Source organism: Prionailurus bengalensis, chromosome B4 (assembly GCF_016509475.1).
Source record: "Prionailurus bengalensis isolate Pbe53 chromosome B4, Fcat_Pben_1.1_paternal_pri, whole genome shotgun sequence".
NCBI classification, from domain to species: Eukaryota; Metazoa; Chordata; class Mammalia; order Carnivora; family Felidae; genus Prionailurus; species Prionailurus bengalensis.
The window spans coordinates 32,335,289-32,358,369 of record NC_057358.1 but is presented as its reverse complement, the minus strand read 5'-3'; the positions used below and the strand labels follow the sequence as shown (position 1 = coordinate 32,358,369).

The window sequence follows — 23,081 nt, the reverse complement described above, 5'->3', positions numbered from 1 at the left end:
AGGGCAGGTTCTGTTAGTTTTGTTCTTGATGGTGCCTGGTAACCAGTGTCGAGTATCAGAAGACCCTAAGCGAGTATGTGTCAATATGTGTCAAATGGATGTGTGAGTTCCAATCGAGATATGCACATAACAGAGGCATGCACATAACAGGGAATGCTCAAAGTATTGGAAACACAGGGTACTGTGTTTATTCTTGTTTATTCTCCAAAATAAACTGATTCTCGTTTAGTTTCCAAAACCCACCAAGTGCACTTTAGAAAAGCAACTCCAGTGGCAGCAGGAGGAATGGACCGGAGGGGAGAGACGGGAGCTGAGGATGTCTTCCTCCAAATGACAGATGAATGAGGGCAAATGACAGATGAATGAGGGCTATAGCACTGAGAATTCCTCATGTGAAATATATTTCATATACATAATATAGGTGACATACTTAAAGACAAAATCAGATTCTTTACAGACATTGGAGCAATGATTTTTGAAAGTAAATAATTTTCATTTATTTAAACATTTTGAGATTACCATCTGTTGTTTCTTAGCTTACAAACAGTACATGGGTCTGAATGTTACACCATAATAATGAATTTGCAATGTACTATCTTATTCTAGATTTCATTATGCAAGCTCTTTGCTTTAATCCCATCTCCTACATGCATTCAGAGATACTAATTTATTTCAAAGAGAAGTGACCAGGCTAATGAAAAGACCACTTTGTATTTGCCTTGGTTCCTGGTGTGCTCTTATTTCTACACTTTACCCTGCAACTAACATGTCAAGTCAGCCATTTGGCGGTTCATCTGAGCAGGCACAGAACTTCAGGTAACAGCAACTTCTAATATGTCTCACTCCTCCTCGCTTTCCATGACGGGATTCAGGCTTGCTAACCAGATGGACTAACAGGGATGCTGGAGTCTGAAAAATAATGAAATCTCCTTCCTGAAAAATTATTTCAAAGGCATGCCAACTGCTTTTCCAGATGGTGCCTTGTCCAGCCCTACAAAGGAGGGAAGGCCTGCATCTTAGGAAGCTCCGATTCTTGGGAGAAGAGAGTCTTGTCAGGACTACTGACTTCCTCTGCCCAGCGAGCCCATGGAGCAGTTGGTCCCAGGAGCAGGCGAGTGCTCCCTCTTCCCAATTGGATAACCTGCTGGAGTTAACAGCAGGCACCAACTGCTCCAGTCTCAGCCTGTGTGCCCACGACTTGGCTGACGTGCAACACAAGATACTGTCCCTCAGAGAACCACAGACCAGTGGCTCCTCTCCTTGGCATGAGAGGAGCCACTGGGCACTAGGGCTTCCAGAGCCTGCTGTCCAGGCTGAAACGGCTCCCACGCGCCGTGAAATCAAATTCTATTTCATATGTGTGCTCGTGAAAGTCTGACAACATTTGCCTTGGAGCATATCCTTCAGAGGAAGAGTTTTCCATTTCTTGCTCAAGAGAAATGGAAGAAGACTTAAACGAGAAGTTGCATCCTAATGGCTTGTACACAATTACAGCAGGTGGCAGAGTTCTGAAAACCTCACTGGCTTTTTATTTTAAATGCAGTGCTCTGCATTCAGTTGTTTCCATAGTTTTACTATGTTTCTTCTGGGGATTAGCATATTATTTACCTTTTACAATTTTAGTTAAAATTTTTGTTTTGTTAAGTTTGCAATCCATAATGATCTCTTCCCCACTACCTCTACACTTTGTTTTCTTCATAGCTAAACCTGTTAGACCACTCTGGCCATCCTGATCCTGTACTGAATAGGGGATAACGTTTCGCTCAGACTGGACAATGGGGCAGGCAGCACAGACCTCTTGGGTGTCACCAAGCTTGGGACATGATTATACCATCCATTGCTTTGATCAAAGGTTCTACAGAATAAGACACAACAGTGCTTGAGGACGAAGTTACAGAGGGCCTCAGCCCCCCCTCTCTGGAGGGAGGCGCTTCACCAGTGGTCCTTCTTATCACCCCACTACTTTCCATCCAATCAAATAGTCAGATGGGAAGAGGTTGGTGCAAATATGAAGCTGAGCTACAAAAGTCATACTGCTTAACAGTGAAGGCCCTAAATCCAGACCAATACCAATGATGCTGGCCCCAGCTCTCACTGGGCTATGGAGAAAATATTTTGAAAAAATAAAAAATAAAAAGTAGAATCAAACCTTTCGGGATTCCCAATCATTAGGGCCACCTGGTATCTTTTTCCTAATAAGAGTGCATGTCAAGAAATACTCTTTTTGTGACTTTATTTTTTTAAGAATTGGGTCTCTTTTTTTAAGATTTCAAGAATAGAATCAATGTACATCAAATAAAAACTGGTATTAAGAAAGTTATTAAAAATATGATAGTATGAATTATATAGTATGAATTGACCAACTCTAAATAGAGGGTAATTTGTCCTTATTTTACAACAACACGTAGTGGGAAAAATTAGCATTGCGACTTCACACTTTCCATGGTACCAAGACGATGCATCTGCAATAGTGCATAAAACCCCAGTATGTTGAAGCATCTTACCTCAAGCTTGTGAGCTCTCTCCCTGCTCAGGGGTTCCAAGGGAAAGCTCAGGTTGTTTGCTTCTGCCAGAGAACGAAGATCAAAATAATACTTGGCATAAACACTGGAAGGAACATTGATGTTGAACTGGAGCAATTCAAGAAACTGTCGTTCTAGCTCATTCCTGCAAAGCAAAGACAAAATAGCACATGTTTAGCTGCCATACCAGGCTGCATGGCCCGCCAAGGCAAGCCGCTGGAGACCAGACTCCAGAAAATTGCAACCTCCAAGGGAGAAAAGATATCTAATTAATTGCCTGATTGGACACCAGAGTTGCAGCTTAACCACTAAACTGGTATTAAAAGCTGAATGATCGAGTGCCCAGAAGGATGAGGCCTGATTAACTGGGATGACCACTAGGAAGTGCTTCAGGGTGATTCATTTCATTGAGACCCAACACACACACAGCGGGCTCTGGCTGCAAATCTCAGCATGAACCATCACATAAGGGGCAGATGAAGCAGTCAAGGGCTGTCAAGTGAAGTCTGGTGAGGGCCTGAGACAGGAGCCCACGGGAAAGTCACTGTTAGCCTAGAGGCCTACCTTTCCTTAGTGGCTCTTCCTTGCCTCCTGGGAACAGTGGAGGAGCTGCTGTAGGGGCTTTCTTCCGCAAAGCAGGGGGTGGGAGAGTGAATCACAGCCCTGGACTTGCAAAAAAGGGGACTTCCCAACCCAGAACAATGAAGGCAGCAGTTCCCAAACCTGAGCATGCATCTGGTCATGTGGAGGGCTTAACACAGACTGCAGAGTCCACCCCATCCTCTGGCTCAGCAGGTATGAGAATGTGCCTTTCTAACAAGCTCTCACGAGATGCTGATGCAGCTGGTCCCGGCCCATGCTTCTAGACCTACTCACCTACAGGGATTGGTCACAGGTATTAAGATCCATCTGGCTCACCCATCTATATAGTTGGGTGAAAATGAATGATGGGAAGTCAGAATAAATGATAAAACATCTATTTGGAGAACTTTCCCATATCAATTATCTTTTAGATCAGGTTCATTTCTTGCTAGTTACTATCTGGAAGGAGAAAAGTCCTTGGTGATGGATCTGGCTGTTGAGCACTGGTCCTGGGTTGGGCACACAGTTTCAGCGTCGCACCCTGTGCTCCCAAGCACACTACACAGCCCTCTATTTCTGTCCATCACACTTCACTCCAAGTGTCACCTTAACTCAGCCTCCTCTACCTGTCTCCTCAGAGACGGAAACTGTGACATCGGAGTTTACATACCTGGCCCCTAGCACAATGCCTGACAATTAGTGCTCAATAATTCATGTTACTGAATGGAACAGACCAAGCTCAGCCTGGGTGGAGAGACAGAGGAAGGCTTCCACAGAAGTAACAGATGAACTGAGTTTGGGAAATGCAGAGCTCTGGTGGAGAGGAAGAAGGGTGGGGGCAGGGTATTTCTGGCAGGGAGTGGGGGACAGGATACCTGATCACCATCTCCCGTGACTGAAGCTGAAGGCTGATGAACCAACCCTGTCCCACGTGCCAGGTCTCCCCGGTCCTAAGCCCTGACCCCACCTCCGCTGACTCCACCGAACGCCAAGCCACCCAATTCTGGCTCCTGTATATACAGACACCTGATTTTCTGCAATCTCAAACTAACGTGGCACCATCCTGTCCCCACAGTGTACCCTAGTCCCAGTCTGTTCCTGGTGTCACCTCACTAAGCCATCAGAGACTGAGGGGGACTCTGTCCCAGTCTCATGCTGCTGTGACAACAGGGGCCAGGAGCACTGAGGTGACAGGGAAGGAAGGCCAGGATTTCAGCAAGGGCAGGCGGCTTTAGAGATGAAAGGTATTGGGAAAATGAGTTAAGAAATGTCAGCAAGTTGCTAGTGAAGGTCTGAGGGCTTCAGATGGGAACATGGAAAAGTCACATTCAGATCTTTTCATCAGAGAAACAGCATAACTGCATTATGTTTCTAGACAGTCCAGTGAAGGTGGTGAGCTCCAAATGTGCATATTGTGCTAAATTTTATTCTTTTCAAGAGTCTAAATTACTGACTTATTTGGGATAATTTTTACTTCAAATAACTTTTATTTATGCCTCCCTTAAGTGAGATGTAACAAAGATCATCCTGTGAAATACCGGAACTTAGCTAAGATTTTAATAAAACAAGAGAGCCAAAAATACAGCTAAGGCCAGAAGTGCCAAAACAAATGGGCTTGAAGGAGCTTTCCTGGGGGATGGTGGGAGCTGCCTGGGGACAGACTGCCGTCTGGTGGCCGAAGGTACCACTGCAGCTCTTACTCTCCTGATGCTAAGAAAATCTTGTCTTTTTAATTCTGTAAGAAAGCTAGTCTGTTAATCCTGCCCCAAATGGTATATAGATAGCAATGATTCTTGTTGAGGGTATACACTCTGATTAGAGTCAAGAGGAATCTTTTTTTGGACAAGATGGCATTCTCTCCAAGGTTCCTTGGGAAAAAGAACAGCCTTTCTTCAGGCTGTTCTTGGATGTTTTTTTTTTTTTTTAAGTTCTGAGGGAAATATGGACTTTACAGCTGTTGTGCTAAGGCAAGATTTAGAAAATAAAAATAATTCCTCAAATCTGAACTTCCAAACTGTAGTAGTACATCTTACAGGGACATGGAACAACTTTCTATGTGATAAGTCATAATAATAACAGTGGGGCGCTTGGGTGGCTCAGTCAGTTAAGCATCCAACTCTGTGCTGAGAGCATGGAGCCTGCTTGGGATTCTGTTTCCCTCTTTCTCTGCCCCTTCCCTACTCACACGTGCTCACTCTCTCCCCCAAAATAAATAAATAAACTTAAAAAAAAAATACTAACAGTGACACAGAAAGAATGGGCTTGATGGATTTACTGCCCTCAAATGAATAATCATGAGAAAATAGTTCTGCTGTAAAATTTTACAAGAAATAAACTCAAGTCAATACACAAAACATATGTTCAGAAATATGTTATATTATATCAAAACTGTAAAGAAATCCTGAATTCACACAATTTAGCAACTTACAAAGGGGCTTCTAAAACAGTGTAAGGAGAGTTGTTTTGATCATCTAAACATTTATCATCTGTCCGCTTTTCTAGAAAAACGGGTTCACTTTAGAAACCAGCCACCCACAGTCTAGCAATCCCACTTCTGGCTATATACCTGCCAAAAGAACTGAATGCAGGGACTCAAGGAGATATTTGCACCCTGTGTTCATGGCAGCATTATTCACAATAGCCAAGAGGTAGAAGCAGTGCAAGTGTCCAAGTGTCTACTGATGGATGAATGGATAAATACTGTATGTACACAGACTAGAGTATTTTCAACTTTAAAAAAGAAGGTAATTCCAATATGTGCTACTATGTAGATGAATCTTGAGGATATTATGCTAGGTGAAATAAGCCAGTCACAAAAAGAGGAATACTGTGTGATTCTACCTAAATGAAGTATCTAGAGTAGTGAAATTTATAGAGACAAGGCAGCATGATGGCTGCCAGGCCCTGGGGGAAGGTGAAATGGGAACTTACTATTTTATACAGTTTCTGTATCCATTACCAGAGTTTCTAGTTGGTGATGGTTGTACAATAATGTGAATGTACTTAATGCCACAGAACTACACATTTAAAAATGTTAAAGCAGTGAATTCTATGTCATGTATATTTTATCACAATTAAGACCAAAAACCAAAAACCAAAGACCAGGTACCCTACACCTATGGAGGTTTTGAGGATTTGCTCTGCGCCTCTATCTGCTCTGCAGCACTAAGACAAGTCTCTTGGCTTCTCCTTGAGATTCCTTTGTTCACATATGAAAATGACTCTTACTAGGTTATTGCAAAACAAAAACAAAACAACCCAAAGTGTAATTTTTTTGACAGCATTTTTGCCTATCAAAGTTCATCATCCTCTTTCCCATCCACAGCAGTTGTCATTAGGTGCTCAATGTTGACCTACAACGGTGTGACCACTTACTGTTAACAAGAGAGAAAGAGACCTACTGACCCATGGCCCCGTCTTGCTGCACAACATCAGCCTGAGCCTGAAGTCTGATGTTGGTGGCCCTGAGTGTTCTACCCACAAGTTTCAGGGTTACTTGTCTTACAATGTTCTTCAACGTACATTCCCAGCCACTTGCCCACACGGTCAGCTGCCTTCCAAGCCAGAACCCCACTGTCCCTTGAAAGGGGCTCCAAGTCACGTTCCTTACTGTTAGATGGTTCTTTGGCTGGAAATGAACCTGTGGTCACATCAGGTCACATCAGGATGCTAGAAAGGTCACATCAGGATGCTAGAACACAGGCAAGGCCAGCAACCGAGAGAAGGGTACAGAGGGAGACAGAAGGATGTCTGGAAGTACAACACATTTTATAAAGCTTTCCATCTGCAACTTGTGAATCCTCTTCCTGCTAAGGAGCTCCAAAGGAAAGCTCAGATTGCCTCTACCAGGAAATGAACACTAGCTACTGACATAACATTGACACACTGTGAACTACCATAGCTCTTAGCTTCCAGTGATATCCCACAATGCTCCTTCTCCATAGACAGGGGTACCTAGAAGCCATTTTCTCCCCAAGCTCATAGAGATTTCCTGGAAAAGACTGAAATCAAGCACTCATTTTAAAAAGTCCCAACAGTAAATCTACAATTCTGTATAGATGCTACAAAATCACTTAAAGCTCCTATCTCTACAAGCTTGTTCAGCAACACACACCTCCGAATGGCTTCTTGACCACATTGGATTTCATTCCTTCTTTCAATAATGTTTACTGGATGTATTTGTTTGCTAAGGCTGCTATAACAAAATAGCACAAGACTGTCTAATCTCTTAGAGGGCACATTATATTGGATTAAGGTCCATTCTAATGACCTCATTCTGACTTAATTAATTCTTTAAACACTTTATCTCCAAGTATGGTTACATGTTGAGGTACTAGAGGTTAGGCCTTCACATATGCATTCGAGAGAGAAGGCCCTCAACCCTTCTGGTCCACCTCACGTACAGAATACATTCACCCAATCCCAAAAGTCCAAAAGTCTTAACCCCTTCCAGCATCAACTCCAAGTCCAAAATCTCATCTAAATCTCATCTAAATCAGACATGGGTGAAGCTGGAGGTATGATTCATCCTGAGGCAAAATTCCTCTCCAGGTTGGCACCTGTGAAACCAGACAAGTATCTGCTTCCAAAGTACAATGGTTGCACAGGCATTCCCATTACAAAAGGGAGAAATTAAAAAGTAGAAAGGGGTCTTGGGTCTCAAGCAAGTCTGAAATCTAGCAGGGCAAATGCATTAGATCTTAAGGCTTTGCATTAGATCTTAAGGCTTGAGAATAATCTTCAGCTGATGCTCTATCACCCAGCCTGCTGAGGTGGCAGCAGCCCCACCTCCTCTGGCCAGGAGAAGGCAGCTTCAGTGTCCCCAGACCTGTACCTGCTGTGCCTATGGTGGCAAAGGCAGCCCTGCCAGTTTCCAAACTGTCTTCAGGGTCATTTTTCCCCTTTTTGAAGACCAACACTTCACAGCAGGACAGCTCTGTTGGTCCATCTGGTAGAATCCCAGAAGTCTGAGAGCCTTCCTTCATTTTGTCCTGTCTCTGTTCACTTTAGTGTAAGCTGGCAACATGTCTGCTGAGATGGTTGATCTGATCACTGAGCCACTCTTGTAATCTCTTTGGCAAACACTGTCCAGCCATACCCTTACTCTTCTCTCCAGAGCACACTTTCTCATTCTTTGCAAAAGGGATAGGCAGAGATTAGAAAATTTGAATTTTTCCAAATCTTCAACATCTGGTCCCTTCTTACCTAAAAATTCCTTCTTCAATTTCTCTCTCCTCAGCTTTTATTAAAAGCAGCAAGGAGAAACCAGGAAGCACCTTTAACATTCTGCTTAAAAATCTCCTCAGCTAGGGGTGCCTTGGTGGCTAAGTCAGTTAAGTGTCCAACTCTTGATTTCAGCTCAGGTCATGGTCTTGGGGTTCATGGGATGGAGCCCCGCGTTGGGCTCTGCACTGATGGTGTGGAGCCCACGTGGGATTCATTCTCTCTCTCTCTCTTTCTTCTCTCCCTCCCTCCCTGCCCCACTTGTGCTCTTCTCTCTCAAAATAAAAAAATAAAAATAAACTTTAAAAAATCTCCTCAGCTAAATATTCAAATTTGTTCCTTGAATGTTCTACTCTCCACAAACACTAGAACACAACTTGGCCAAGTTCTCTGCCACTTTATAACAAGTATTACCCTTAGCCCAGTGTCCAATAGCATGCTTCTCATTTCTGTCTGATACCTCACTTCAGAAGCACCTTTCGCATTTGTATTTCTAGCAACATTCCGCATTCTGTTGGTGGTCATACATGTATACTCTAAGGTGAAGAGGTTTCCTCTAAAGCTCTCCTCTTCCTGAGTCCTCATCACAACCACCTTTAGCAACCATATTGCTACTAACAATCTCTTCAGGGTAATCTAGGGATTTTCTAACATGTGCCTCAGAACTCTTGTAGCTTCTACCCATTGCCCAGTTGCAAAGCCAGTTCAGCATCTTAGGTATTTATTACAGCAGCACCCGACTTCCCAGTATCAAAATCTGTACCAATCTACTGGGGCTGCCATAATAAAATACCATAGACTGGGGGACTTAAACAACAGAAATTCATTTCCTCACAGTTCTGGGGGCTAGAAGGCCAAGGTCAAGGTGACAGCAAGGTTGGTTTCTTCTAAAGCCTCTCTCTTGCTTGCAGATGGTCATCTTCTCTCTGTGTCCTCACATGGCTATCCTTCTGCCTATGCTGTCTGACCCACCCTAATGATCCCATTTAACTTAATTACCTCTTGAATGACCTTCTCTCCAATACAGATACATTCTGAGTCCTGGGGGTTAACTTCAACACAGGATTTTGACAGAACACAATTCGGCCCATAACAGTGGGTATCTGTTGCAGCGCTCGGAGGAGCGCTGGTCTTCATGCTGGCGTATGTGCTCCCTTACAACACACAAAGCGTTCCGAGTACGCCTAAAAATACAACTGCATTAGGGAACAGATTTCTAGACCTGTATCTTTCATTTCTCATTCTTTAAAGTGACTTCCCCAAGAACACACCAAGTGTGTGGGTTCTCCTTTTGGCTCCTCCTTTCCCACTCCTCTGCTCTGGGAGAGAAAGGCAGGCCACCACCAGCCCTTACTGAGGCTCACTGTCCTGGAAGGAAAAGCCTGCATGGCCATGGCAGGGCAAACATGCGATTACCAAGCATCTGCTCTTTTTATCTTCCTGTGAACTGCCCTACTCCCCATTGAGGCCCTAGGCCCTTATCCCATTCCTTAGCTCAGGATGGCATACAAGTCTCACTTGCCTAACTGCCTGTGAGTCCCATATTTTTATGGGGCTCCCATATGTGCAAAATGGAATGTGTTTTTCTCCTGTTTATTTGTCTTACATCAGTTTAATTATCAGACCAAACAACCTAACAAGGGAAGAAGGGAAAGTTTTTCCTCCCTTATACATACATCATCAGCACAAACAAGAAAATGACAACCACGATGTCATTCCCGCAGCACACAATCCAGTGTCAAATGATGTCAAGAAGTTGAGAGAGTAACTCCCAATAAAGGAAACAAGTCAGCACTTCTTACCACCTTGCACCCTCCTTTGTGGTCTGAATAACAATTATTTTAGTAGCTGTTTACACATTGAAATATAATCAAGACTAATTTTCCTTACTATCAAAAACTTATTTAGACTTTTCTTACTTTTTATAAGAAAGAATTAGAGACACAGGAAGGAGTTTTTAGGTCTATAGCAAAAATAAGCTATGCAACAAAAGACCTACGAATATAAACAAGTATGCTTCACAGGGTACCACAAAAATGAGGTGCCATCAAATCAGTAACCAGAGGCAAGAAGGGTGCTAGGTGGTGATATGTCCACATGACACCCCCACAATGGAACCGTGAGGGTTCCGCATCTCCAGGATTATTGGGTCTAGGGAATGGAGGTAGACTGACACAGCTGGGAACCTCCTCCAGCCTAAAGCTTTCTCAAGGAAGCTGAACGAACATGAGAGGACTTTCAGCAAGAAGAGTGTCAGAAATGCCTAAAAACCATAAGGAACTGTAAACAGTTCATCCTGATTGTTTTACAGAACAGCTCCTTTCTCCTCTAAGAGGCTTTAAATCTATTTCCTGTATTCCCAGATCCCAGAATTCCCAGATTATAGGCCTGCAGGTCTCCTGTTAACAATCCTCACCTCAATCTATGGACTGAATCATCTGGGAAATCCTAACGCTGCCCTGAGAGCTGCGGGAGTGGATGCCCCCCACCCTCAAAGCTTGTGACACTTCGCTGAGCTGGGGCTCTGAGACCAGCTGGAGGAGAAATGCAGCCCAAATGAGACACATGAAAGGGCTCATGAACAAAATGCTGATTTTAAGCAACTGAACTTGCAAATTCTCTCTGAAACTAAACAGAAACAGATAGTATTTTAGCTCTTCTGCTTTTTGGGTTAGGCTGTTGGTATGGAGCACTGTTATTGGTCTGCAGTGAGATACAGAGCCAGAACAAAATCCATCACAGACTGCTTACGGCATTAGTCAACACCTGTCTTATTTATTTATTTTATTATTTTAAATTTTATTTTTGAGAGAGAGGGTGGGGGAGGGGCAGAGAGGGAGACAGACTATCCAAAGCAGGCTCTACGCTGATAGCAGAAGCTCAACGTAGGGCTCAAACTCATGAGCCATGAGATCATGACCTGAGTCGAAGTCGACCTAAGCGCCCTAGTCTACACCTTCTAAAATTAAGGTAAAGGAATGTTTGCCTAGAATATAAATACAGTTTCAGAAATTAGTTTTACAAAATCAAAAAGTGTAACCAGTGCCTGCTCATGATCCCCAATGAAGTGGAGTACAGGTTTTTGCATGTAATATTCCACAAGTGTGTCCTTGTTGTGCCCACTCACAAGAGACATTTAGTCAAATTCATTCACTCCATAGCATACAGACTGTTCAGAAGGGATGTGGTTCCTACCCAAACTGTGCCTCACTCCCCAACCCCAATACACACACTCACATGTCCTCCACCGTAATGTCTTTCAGGATCTGGCAGTAATCCACATTCCACACAGCCTGGTCATCCCAAACCTTGGAGGCCAAAAGGATCGCCCCTAGAACAATCCGCTTCCAGTTGGCCGGACAGATGTCTATCTCTGCGTATGTTAAAAGTCTTTCAAGGTATACCTGGGAAGACATGAAAATGCCAGAAGTAAAGGACTTGGGCTGTTTTGTCCTACCTGCTAGCACACATAAATTCTAAAACGGACTCCGTTTCGCCAGCCTTTAAACAAATTTATCATCTGATCATACTTATTTTTAAAGAGTCAAAGAGCTCAGCTAGTCTAATGTAAAACAGACACATGCTGTAATTGAACAGTGTGGATGTAGCTGTATCTTAAAAGACTCTAAGGTAGGAGCAAATTCCAGGTACCACAGGTTAATTTCTTACTCTATCAGCTATGATATCAATACAAATTCAACAAAAACAATATAAATTTCAACGAACAATGTAAATGGAACAAATTTATGTTTCTATATGTAAACTTTTTATTTTGAGGCAAGTGTAGATCTAAATACAATGTTGATAAACCTATTTTTTATTATTGTGCTAAAATATACATAAAATTTACCACTTAACCATTTTTAAGTGTACAGTACTGTAGCACTAAGTACATTCACACTGTTGTAAAATCACCAGCCATCTGTATTTCCAGAGCTTTTTCACCATCCTAAATTAAAACTCTACCTACTAAACCACTCCCTGTTCCCCCTCCCCCCAGCCTTTGGCAATCACTATTCTACTTTGTCTCCACGAATCTGACTACTCTAGGAATCATTCAATACTTGTCTTTTTGTTCTGGCTTTTTTCACTGGGGACATGGAGTGGAGCTGACAGTCCTATCCCCGAGTCCAGTGACCCCAATAACCAAGAAGGTGGGGCTGCTGTAGGAGACTCCGAGGCTTCCTGAGATGGGGAGCCCTCGTGGGGGAAAGGCAGTTACAGGTGGACGTTTTATGTCTGAGACACCCCAGAGGATGCCATCCATGCAGGAAGTGCACTCGCCTTTGTAAACTTCAAAGGAAACAGCATTCAGATAAGAAATGCGAGTGTCGGGGCGCCTGGGTGGCGCAGTCGGTAAAGCGTCCGACTTCAGCCAGGTCACGATCTCGCAGTCCGTGAGTTCGAGCCCCGCGTCAGGCTCTGGGCTGATGGCTCAGAGCCTGGAGCCTGTTTCCGATTCTGTGTCTCCCTCTCTCTCTGCCCCTCCCCCGTTCATGCTCTGTCTCTCTCTGTCCCAAAAATAAAAATTAAAAAAAAAAAAAAAAAGAAAAGAAATGCGAGTGTCTGTGACACACAAAACAGAATTAAGCATGGATACGATGACCTGGGGATACAGCTTAGGAGAGAGGAAAAAAAAGGGCCAGGTCAGAGCCTTAAGAGCCCCTCCTGTTTTAACATCTGGAGAGAGGGTGAAGGAGCAGCGAAGAAGTAAAATCTAGAATGTTCTGTGCTTAAGATGTGTATACTTTGAAGAAGAAGCTACAAAGCAAACCAAGGTGTTTCTAAGTGCTGAATTAGGCTTACAATATTACACAGGTGTCAAAGAAAGAAACGGAAGTGGTCCCTTTCACAGTGAAAAATAAAATTAAAGATGTGAAAACACTTCAGGCAGTGCCTGTGTGGGTGGAGAGGAGCAGGGGAGGCGAAGGGGTGAAACAGGAGGGAGAATAGGGAGAGAGAGGGAAAGAGGGTGAGAGAAGGAGTGGGGAGAAAGAGAAGAAGGGAGGGAAAGAGGAAGAAGTGATCCTTAATGGAAGCAAAACTCCAGGCCGATCAAGAAAAGTCAGACCATCAGCTCGCAGCTCCTCCACAGAGTCTCCCGTGGTTCTCTTGATCCCTAAATCACAGGCAGAGGAGAGTCATATGCTTCATCCAAAGCAGCAGAAGTCATGGCTTCTTTTGCCAGTTTGTACTGGTCAATTGTCTGGGAAGTTTGGAGGAGGGTTCAGAATGTTTTCTCTTCCACTGAAATAGGGGTTTTGCCAAGATGGGGTGGTGGCTGGCACTCAAATGTTTGCTGAATGAGTAAATAGATGAACAATGGTTCTTTTGCTTTAGAAAGGTTACTGTTCTGTTTTTAGTGTTTTATTAATGAAAAAATAATTTTTTAAATCTTAAAAACCTAGATTCTTATGGGTCATCTCAGATACCAGGTATTCCTCAGAACAGATGAGGGGTACTATACTAAAAGACAAAATCATGAGACGAAATTACTAACATATTTCAAATCCCAAAGACAAAATAGCCAATAAACTGTTAAGAAGAAGTCCAGTCCTAAATGTACTGAAAGTAATAAAATAGGAAACCATTACAGGTCAAGTCTACTTTGACTTACCCCAAATTAGTTTGGGTGACCCTCCCATTCACTCCCATTGCTGTGTTTTTCTCAGTATAGCATAAGTAGTTGCCTCACCAGTCTCTCCACCTAGTAAGCCACAAATTCCCAGAGGACAAGGACTGCATCTCATTCCCACTGTGTGCCCAGAATCTAGCACAATGCTCGGACAGGGTGTGACCTCAGGCTGCTTGCTTAACAGACACATCATCCTGCAGAACAAATAAGGAATAGCATCTACAGAAGAGCTTTGGCTCTGGAATAAAGCAACAGGAGGGTACATTTTAGTGTAGGAGATTTAGGGAAGAAATTAATCACAAGAAAGGGAACTGCATTTATGAAGGCAGAGTGGACTTAAAGGTAAAACTGAGTGCTTGGTTTGTAAGAGAGGTGCAGTGGTGAACAAGGAAGTTCAGAGGACACAGCCCCAGGGAGACAGGGTCCACTCTGCTGTGCCAAGTGCAGAAAGTCAAAAAGGCTTTCAAGTAAGCCCCAGGAAGTCACAAAACATGGCATTCTAACTGCATCCTATGGACCTTTGTGGGAGCTTCCAAATCTCTCTCACTGAACAGTAGCATGACATAGCATTTCGCTGTGACAACTACTGGTGAAAACAAGTAGGTGACTGAATAGAGCTCAATGATCTTTTCAATTTTTGAAGATTTTAGTTTTTAATGGCATTGATTATATTAAATGAACAAAATGAGTGAGCTAATGTTTAGATCGTGACTTTTATTTGTGTGAAAATTAATTCTTCAGGTAAAGATCGAGGCCAGGTCAAGCAGAATTTCAGCCAGATTCTGTCTGTCCTTGGGACCCCAGATTGTGTATTTTAAATCTGACAACTAACTCTTTTCATTTTCCATCAAGAGGAGCTACACTTGCAGTGGGCATAGCATACTGTATAAACTTGTCAAATCACTATGTTGTACACCTGACACTAACATAGTGTGTCAACTATACTCAAAAGAATTAAAAAGCAGAATCATAAAATGTGTAATAAAAGTGAACTAAGAGCAGAAAACTAAGACTGGACCTAACTAAGCTTCCAGATTTTTAAAGCATGAGAAAAAGGAGGTTATGAAACAACATTCACCCTACACCCTAAGACTTTACTCCTGTCCATAGATAAAGTAAGCAAATCTCTCCTAGCTCCCCACTGAAACAGATTCTCACTAGCTCAGTGCAAATGGGTGGCCACTCAATTTTCTTCTTACTTACTTTATACCATAGTTGGTAGACATTAATAAGTATGCTAGATGATATTTAAGATATTTAATGCTAAGGAGAAAGGGGAACCCTGTTACATTGCTGGTGGGAATGCAAACTGCTATAGCCACTCTGGAAAACAGTATGGAGGTTCCTCAAAAACTTAAAAATAGAACTACCCTACAACCCAGCAACTCCACTACTAGGTATTTATCCAAAGGATACAAAAATACAGATTGAAAGGGGTACATGCACCCCAGAGCCCAAATGTCTGTTGACTGATGAATGGATAAAGATGTGGTCTGTATATACAATCTACTACTCAGCCATCAAAAAGAATGAAATTTTGCCATTTGCAACAACCTGGATACAACTAGAGGGTATTATGCTAAGCGAAATAAGTCAGAGGAAGACAAATACCATAGGATTTCACCTATATGTGGAATTTAAGAAACAAAACAGATGAACACAGGTGAAGTGGGAAAAAAAAGAGAAGGAAGCAAACCATAAGAGACTCTTAACAATAGAAAACAAATTGAGGGTTGATGGAGGGAGGTGAGGGGGTGGGCTGAAATGCATGATAGTTATTAAAGAGGGCACTTATCAGCTCAGAGCCTGCAGCCTGCTTCGGATTCTGTCTTCCTCTCTCTCTGCCCCTCCCCCACTTGTGCTCTCTCAAAAACAAACTTTAAAAAAAAAAGGCAGGGCACTTGTTATTGATGAGCACTGGGTGTTAATATGTAAGTGATGAATCACTAAATTCTACTCCTGGAACCAATATATGCTAACTATATGTTAACTAGCTAGAATTTAAATAAAAATTTAGGGGGGGAAAAAAAGGAACTTGGTTGAAATACAAATTCTCCAAAAATAAATTTAATGCTAAAAAAGAACCTAAAAAATATCATTCCATGTCTGATCTTCCATTAGGTCTAACTAAAGGAATTAGATATTACAATACACTCCATTACCAAGGGAAGCAGGTTGTTATGTTAGGAGATGAGGCATTCATAATAAGCTCCACTTAATAGCATGTAATTTAGCAGAACTTGTCAGTAAGGCCATATTCAAGGGTCAGCTGCAATTTCTTTACTAAACTCCCAGCTGGGTATTTTAATTCTCTGCCAAGTAAAATAATAATTGATTTTTCCTAAACAATATTCCTAGACTATTCATTGCTAATGGGACATTCTTGCTCAATTAAATTTTCAGATTTAAATTCATGAGGACTATCCTAAGGAGTCTCTAGAAAATATAGGTTAGTGAGCAATTAGAGTTACAGAGTATTCAGTTGATCACACACAACAAAACTGCTCAAAGGCATGGGGGAGGAATAAAAAGCAAATACAAATACATATATACCAAAATCTTGATGATACTGAAATTATTCCAATCCTTTTTTAAAGAGTTAATCTAGAACTCCCAAGGAAGATGGGGTAGGAGGACCCTAAGCTAACCTCCTCCCATGGATACAACTAGGTTAACACCCACATCAGCATAAATAACCCAGAAAACAACCTGAAGACTGGCAGACCAAACTCTCAACAGCTAAATGGACACATCAAGAGGATAGCAAGGGCAGAGATGCGGTTGGGAGCCAAATGGACTTGTAGGACTGTCCCCAGGAGGGAGGGGCACGTGGGCATAGAGAGGGGAGAGAAACAGAACCTCACACCAGGGAGCCTGCAGGCGGAACTCACAGGGGAAGACAAACCCTAGTAACACTGGGCTTTGAAAACAAGAGGGGCTGAATTTTGCAAGTTCTTACAATCAGTGGGGTTTAACACCACCTTCAAAATCAGTGGGTTCAGCTCTGGGAGAGCAGGGGAGTGAAAGGAAACTGAGTCTCTGCCCTTTAAACAGCACAGTAAACAGCCCCATGGAAAATAACAGCATAATAATTGCAGTCTGAAAAATGCCTGGGGCATAGGGGTGGAAGATTTGTTTACTAACCTCAAGCATGTCCGGAGGGCAGAGATCCTTGGGAGACTTCTCCAGGAACAAAGGAGCCGAGGGAGGGGGGCATTTCCCTCCTGTGCTCCCCAGCATAAACACATGGACACCTGCTGGAACCGCACAGTGCAAACATTCTCCACCTAACTTGCTCACGGTGTGCCCCACACTTCCACATTCTCCTGCGGACATGCCACCTCCAGCCAGGCCTCTGCTCCAGATGTCCTCCCACAACAGACCCAAGCAAACCTTGCTAATACTGCATGTCCTGAGCCCAGGTGCTTCTGCAAATCTACCCTCTCCAACCTGGCAGGCCTCAGTCCCCGAGGCTTAGGTTCCCTACCTTAGCGGACTAGCACAAACCTTGCTAACAATGGTTGTCTGCACCTGTGTTCTCCTGCCCTCTTGTCCTCTCTAATGAGGTCTGGCAGTATGCAAAGAGCCCCAACCAGGACTAGCACAACCCCAAAGTGACTGCTGACCCAGGAACAGGGAAGATAGTCACACATACCAGTTCAACTGTGGCCCCAGGAGTGGGCTGAGGGCAGACATCTGGTATGACTGCAGGTTCCCCCCCTCCACCAACGAAAATGTCTCTGGCAACAAAACAGGGAAAGCCCGCTGCTGTTCGGTGCTACTACATCTCTGGCAAATGTTTAGTCTGACTCAACTCAAGCCCAAGGCAGTCCTAGACTAGCGCACTAACAACACAGGGACTAAGCCTTCCCAAAACAGGCAAAGAGAGCCATTGTAGACAACTAGACTGAAGGCAAAAGCGGCTTAGCCACAACAGCAGGACACACAAAACACACATGGGAGATACCGCTGAAGCGCCAGATTCTGGTGACAGAGGACATTGCACTTCAGGGCACTACAGGACCTCTTCTTCAAAAGGCCACTATTTTCAACAGCAGGAAATGTAGATGTACTTTCCTAATACATAGAAACAGACACAGAGAGACAAAATGAGGAGACAGAAGAATACGTCCCAAATGAAAGACCAGGACAAAATCACATCAAGAGACCCAAAGAAAACAGATAATAAGCATGATAGAAAATTGAAAATAATGGTCATAAAGATATTCACTGGACTTCAGAAAAGCATGCAGGACTTCAGTGAAACCCTCAACAAAGAGACAGAAAACATAAAAAAAAAAACCCAATCAGAAATGAAAAACTCAGTAACTGAAATTGAAAATACACAAGATGGAACAAATAGTAGACTAGAGAAAGTAGAACTGATGAGCAACAAGAGGACAGAGTAATGGAAAGTAATCAAGCTGAACAGGAGAGAAAAAAATAACAAAAAAAATGAAAATAGGTATGGGGAATTCAGTGACAACATCAAGCATAATAACACTGCATTATAAAGATCCCAGAAAGAGAAGAGAGAGAAAAAGGGGGCAGAAAATTTATTTGAAGAAATAATAGCTGAAAACTTCTTGAATCTGGGGACGGAAACAGAAATCCAGATCCAGGAGGCATAGAGAGCCCTCAGCAAAATCAACTCAGAGATCTAGACCAAGACACACAGTAATTAAAATGGCAAAAAGTAGTAATAAAGAGAGAATGTGAAAAGCAACAAGAGAACAAAGACTGCTACATATAGGGAAACCCCATTAGGCTATCAGTAGACTTTTTAGCAGAAATTCTGCAGGCCACAAGGGAGTGGCATGATATAATCAAAGTGCTGAAAGGAAACAACCTGCAGCCAAGAATACTCCATCCAGCAAGACTATCATTCAGAATAGAGGGAGAGATAATGAGTTTCCCAGACAAACAGAAGTTAAAGGAATTCATGACCACTAAACCAGCCCTCCAAGAAATGTTAAAGGGGACTAAGGGGATTGTTTTGAATGGAAAAGAAAGACCATAAGCAAAAGTAAAAAAATAATAATAATAATAAAAATTAAATTAAATTAAAAAATGGCAGCACAAAAAGCAGTAAATTAAGTATATTTATAAAAATCAATCAAGGGATTCACAAAAGGATGTAAAGTATGACACCACATACCTAAAATATAACAGGGAAAGTAAAGAATGGGTTCAAACTTAAGTGATGATCAACTTCATACAGACTGCTATATGCAGAAGATGTTATATACAAATCTAATGGTAACCATAAATCAAAAACTGGTAATAGACATGCAAAAAATAGAGAAAGGAATCCAACACACAAAAGAAATCCATATCACAAAAGAAAGCCGATAAATTATGAGCAAAGAGAGTAAGAGAAGAAAGGAGCAGAGAAGAACCACAAAAACAACCATAAAACAAGTAATGGCAGTAAGTATGTAACTTTCAGTAATTACTTTGAATGTAAATGGCCTACACACTCCAGTCCAAAGACACAGGGTGACAGAATGGATAAAAAACCAAAACCCATCTATATACTGTCTACAAGAAACTCATTTCAGACCTAACAACATATGCAGATTGAAAGTGAAGGGATGGAAAAGTACTTATCATGAGTACTTATTCTTTTCACAATAGAGTGAAAAGAAAGCCAAGGTAGAAATACTTACATAGGACAAAATGGAATTTAAAACAAAGGTGGTAACAAAAAACAAAAGAGGACACATTTATAAAGGGAAAAAATCCAACAAGAAAATATAACAATTGTTAATATTTACGGACCATACATGGGAGAACCCAAACACATAAAGCAGCTAATAACAAACATAAAGGAAGTAATCAACAGTAATAACAATAGAGGATTTTAATACCCCACTCACAGCAATTGGTAAATCATCTAAACAAAAAATCAACATGGAAACTAGCTTTAAATGCAATATTGGACCAGATGAATCCAACAGATATATTCAGAATATTCCATCCTAAAACAGCAGAATACACATTCAAGTGCACATGGAACATTCTCCTGAATAGATCATACATGAGGCCACAAAACAAGTCTCAACAAATTAAAAAAGATCAAAGTCATACATGCATCTTTTTTTCTCCTAATGTGTATTTTTGAGAGAGAGAGAGCATGAGCAGGGGAGGGGCAGAGAGAGAGGGAGACAAAGGATCTGAAGCAGGCTCCGCACCATTAAGAGCATCTTTTCTAACCACAGCATTATGAAATTAGAAATCAACGACAAGAAATGTTCTGGAAAGAATAGAAGTTAAAACAGGTTAGTAGACAATGAATGGGTCAACCAAGAAATCAAAGAGGAAATAAAAAAAATACATGAAGATAAATGAATTTGAAAATACAATGATCCAAAATATCTGGGATGCAGCAAAAGTTGTTCTAAGAGGGAAGTTTATAGCAATACAAACCTACCTCAAGTAGCAAGAAAACCCTCAAATAAACAACCTAAATTTACACCTAAGGGAACTAGAAAAACACGTACAAATAAAACCCCAAAACAATACAAAGAACCAAATAATAAAGATTAGAGTAGAAATAAATGCAATAGACACTAAAAAACAACAGAACAGATCAATGAACCTAGGAACTGGTTCTTTGAAAAGATCAACAAAATTGATATACCTTTAGCCAGATGCGCCCCCCCCCCAAAAAAAAAACAGTGAGAAAGACTCATATTCAGAAATGAAAAAGGAGAAACAATAACCAACACCACAAAAATATAAAGAATTATAAGAGAATATTGTGAAATATTATAAAGCTAACAAACTGGACAATGTAGAAGAAATGGATAAATTCCTAGAAATGTATAACCTCCCAACACTGAAACAGAAAGAAGTAGAAAATTTGAACAGACCAATTATCAGCAATGAAACTGAATCAGTAATCAAAAAACTCCCAAGAAACAAAAGTTCAGGACCAGATGGCTTCACAGGTGAATTTTATCAAACATTTAAAGAAGAGTTAATATCTATTCTTTTTGAACTATTCCCCACCCCCCACAAAGAAGAAGAAGAAGAAGAAGAAGAAGAAGAAGAAGAAGAAGAAGAAAAAGGAAAGATTCCAAATTAATTCTATGAGACCAACATTACTCTGATTACCAAAACCAGATACAGACAACACACACAAAAAGAACTACAGGCCAGTATCTCTGATGAACACAGATGAACATAGACTCCTTAACAAAATATCAGCAAACTAAATCCAACAATACATTAAAAAAATCACTCACCACAATCAAGTGATATTTATTCCTGGGAAGCAAGGGTAGTTCAATATTTGCACATCAATCAATGTGACACATTACATTAGTAGAAGGAAGGATAAAACTTAAATGATCATTTCAAGTCATGATTAAAAACCCTCAACAAACCTCAACATGACGAAGACCATATATGAAAAACCTGCGGCTAACATCACCCTCAGCTTTTCCCCTAAGGTCAGGTACAAAACAAGAACATCATTCTCATGTTTATTCTACATAGTACTAGAAGTCCTAGCCACAGCAATCAGACAACAAAAAGAAACAAAAGGCATCCAAATTGGTAAGGAAGAAGTAAAACTTACACTATTTGCAGATGACATGATACTATCTATATACAGAAAACCTCAAAGACTCCACCAAAAAAACTGCTAGAACTGATAAACAAATTCAGTAAAGCCACAGGGTACAAAATCAATGTACAGAAATTTGTATTGTATTTCTACATACCAAGAAGGAACCAGCAGAAAGAGAAATTAAAAATCCCATTTACAACTGCACCAAAAATAGTAAGATACTCAGGAATAAACTTACCCAAAGAGGTAAAACACCCCTACTCTGAAAACTATAAAGAAACTGAAGAAATAAAAGAAACTGAAGACGACACAAAGAAATGGGAAGACATTCCATGCTCATGGTTGCAAGAACAAATATTGTTACATGTCTATACTATCCAAAGTAATTTACATATTTAATGCAGTCCCTATCAAAATATCAACAGCATTTTTCACAGAACTAGAACAAACAATCCTAAAATTTGTATGGAAACACAGAAGACCCCAAATAGCCAAAGCAATCGTGGAAAAGAAGAGTAAAGGTGGAGGCATCACAATTCTAGACTCCAAGTTATATTACAAAGCTGTACTAATCAAAACAGCATGGCACTGGCGCGCGCGCACACACACACACACACACACACACACACACACACAAAGACACATAGATCAACGGAACAGAAGACCCAGAAATAAACCCACAATTATATCGTCAATTAATCTTCAACAAAGCAGGAAAGAATATGCAGTGGGAAAAAGACAGTCTCTCCAATAAATGGTGTTGGGAAACTGGACAACCACATGCAAAAGAATGAAACAGGGCCACTTTCTTACACTATACACAAAAATAAACTCAAAATGTATTAAAGACCTAAAACCATAAAAATCTTACAAGAGAACACAGACAGTAACTTCTTTCACATCAGGCATAGCAATTCTTTTTTTTTTTTTTTTTTTTTTTTAAGATATGCCTCCTGAGGCAAGGAAAACAAAACCAAAAATAAACTCTTGGGACTACATCAAAATAAAAAGCTTCCACACAGTAAAGGAAACTATCAACAAAACTAAAAGGCAACCTACACAATGGGAGAAAATATTTGCAAGTGGCATATCTGATAAAGGGTTAGTATCAAAAATATATAAAGAACTTAGAAAAACTTCAAACCCAAAACCAAATACTCCAATCAAAAAATGGAGAGAAGACATGAACAGACCTTTCTCCAAAAAAGACATACAGATGGCCAATAGACACATGAAAAGATGCTCATCATCACCTACCATCAGGGAAATGCAAATCAAAGCCGCATTGAGGTACCAACTTAAACCTGTCAGAATAGCTGAAATCAACAATACCGGAATCAACAGGTGTTGGCAAGGATGTAGAGAAAAAGGAACACTCATGCGCTTGTTGGTGGGAATGCAAACTGGTGCAGCCGATGTGGAAAACAGTATAGAGGTTCCTCAAAGTGTTAAAAATAGAAATACCCTATGATCCTGCCATCACACTACTGCATACCCAAAGCATACAAAACACTAATTCAAAGAGATACATGCACCCCAAACT

At 41.4% G+C, this 23,081-nt stretch overlaps 1 protein-coding gene across 6 annotated transcripts in view; it reads right to left on the bottom strand.

Annotated features, from left to right (window-relative positions):
• CCNY (cyclin Y) overlaps window positions 1-23,081 on the bottom strand; it is a 315,939-nt gene that overhangs the window by 4,161 nt on the left and 288,697 nt on the right. For all 6 annotated transcript variants that reach the window (XM_043563710.1, XM_043563711.1, XM_043563712.1 and 3 more), the window contains 2 exons: window positions 11,565-11,731; window positions 2,505-2,667 (listed from right to left, as the gene is read on the bottom strand). In XM_043563710.1, coding sequence (XP_043419645.1) covers window positions 2,505-2,667; window positions 11,565-11,731 — 330 coding nt within the window. The remainder of the gene's footprint in view (window positions 1-2,504; window positions 2,668-11,564; window positions 11,732-23,081) is intronic.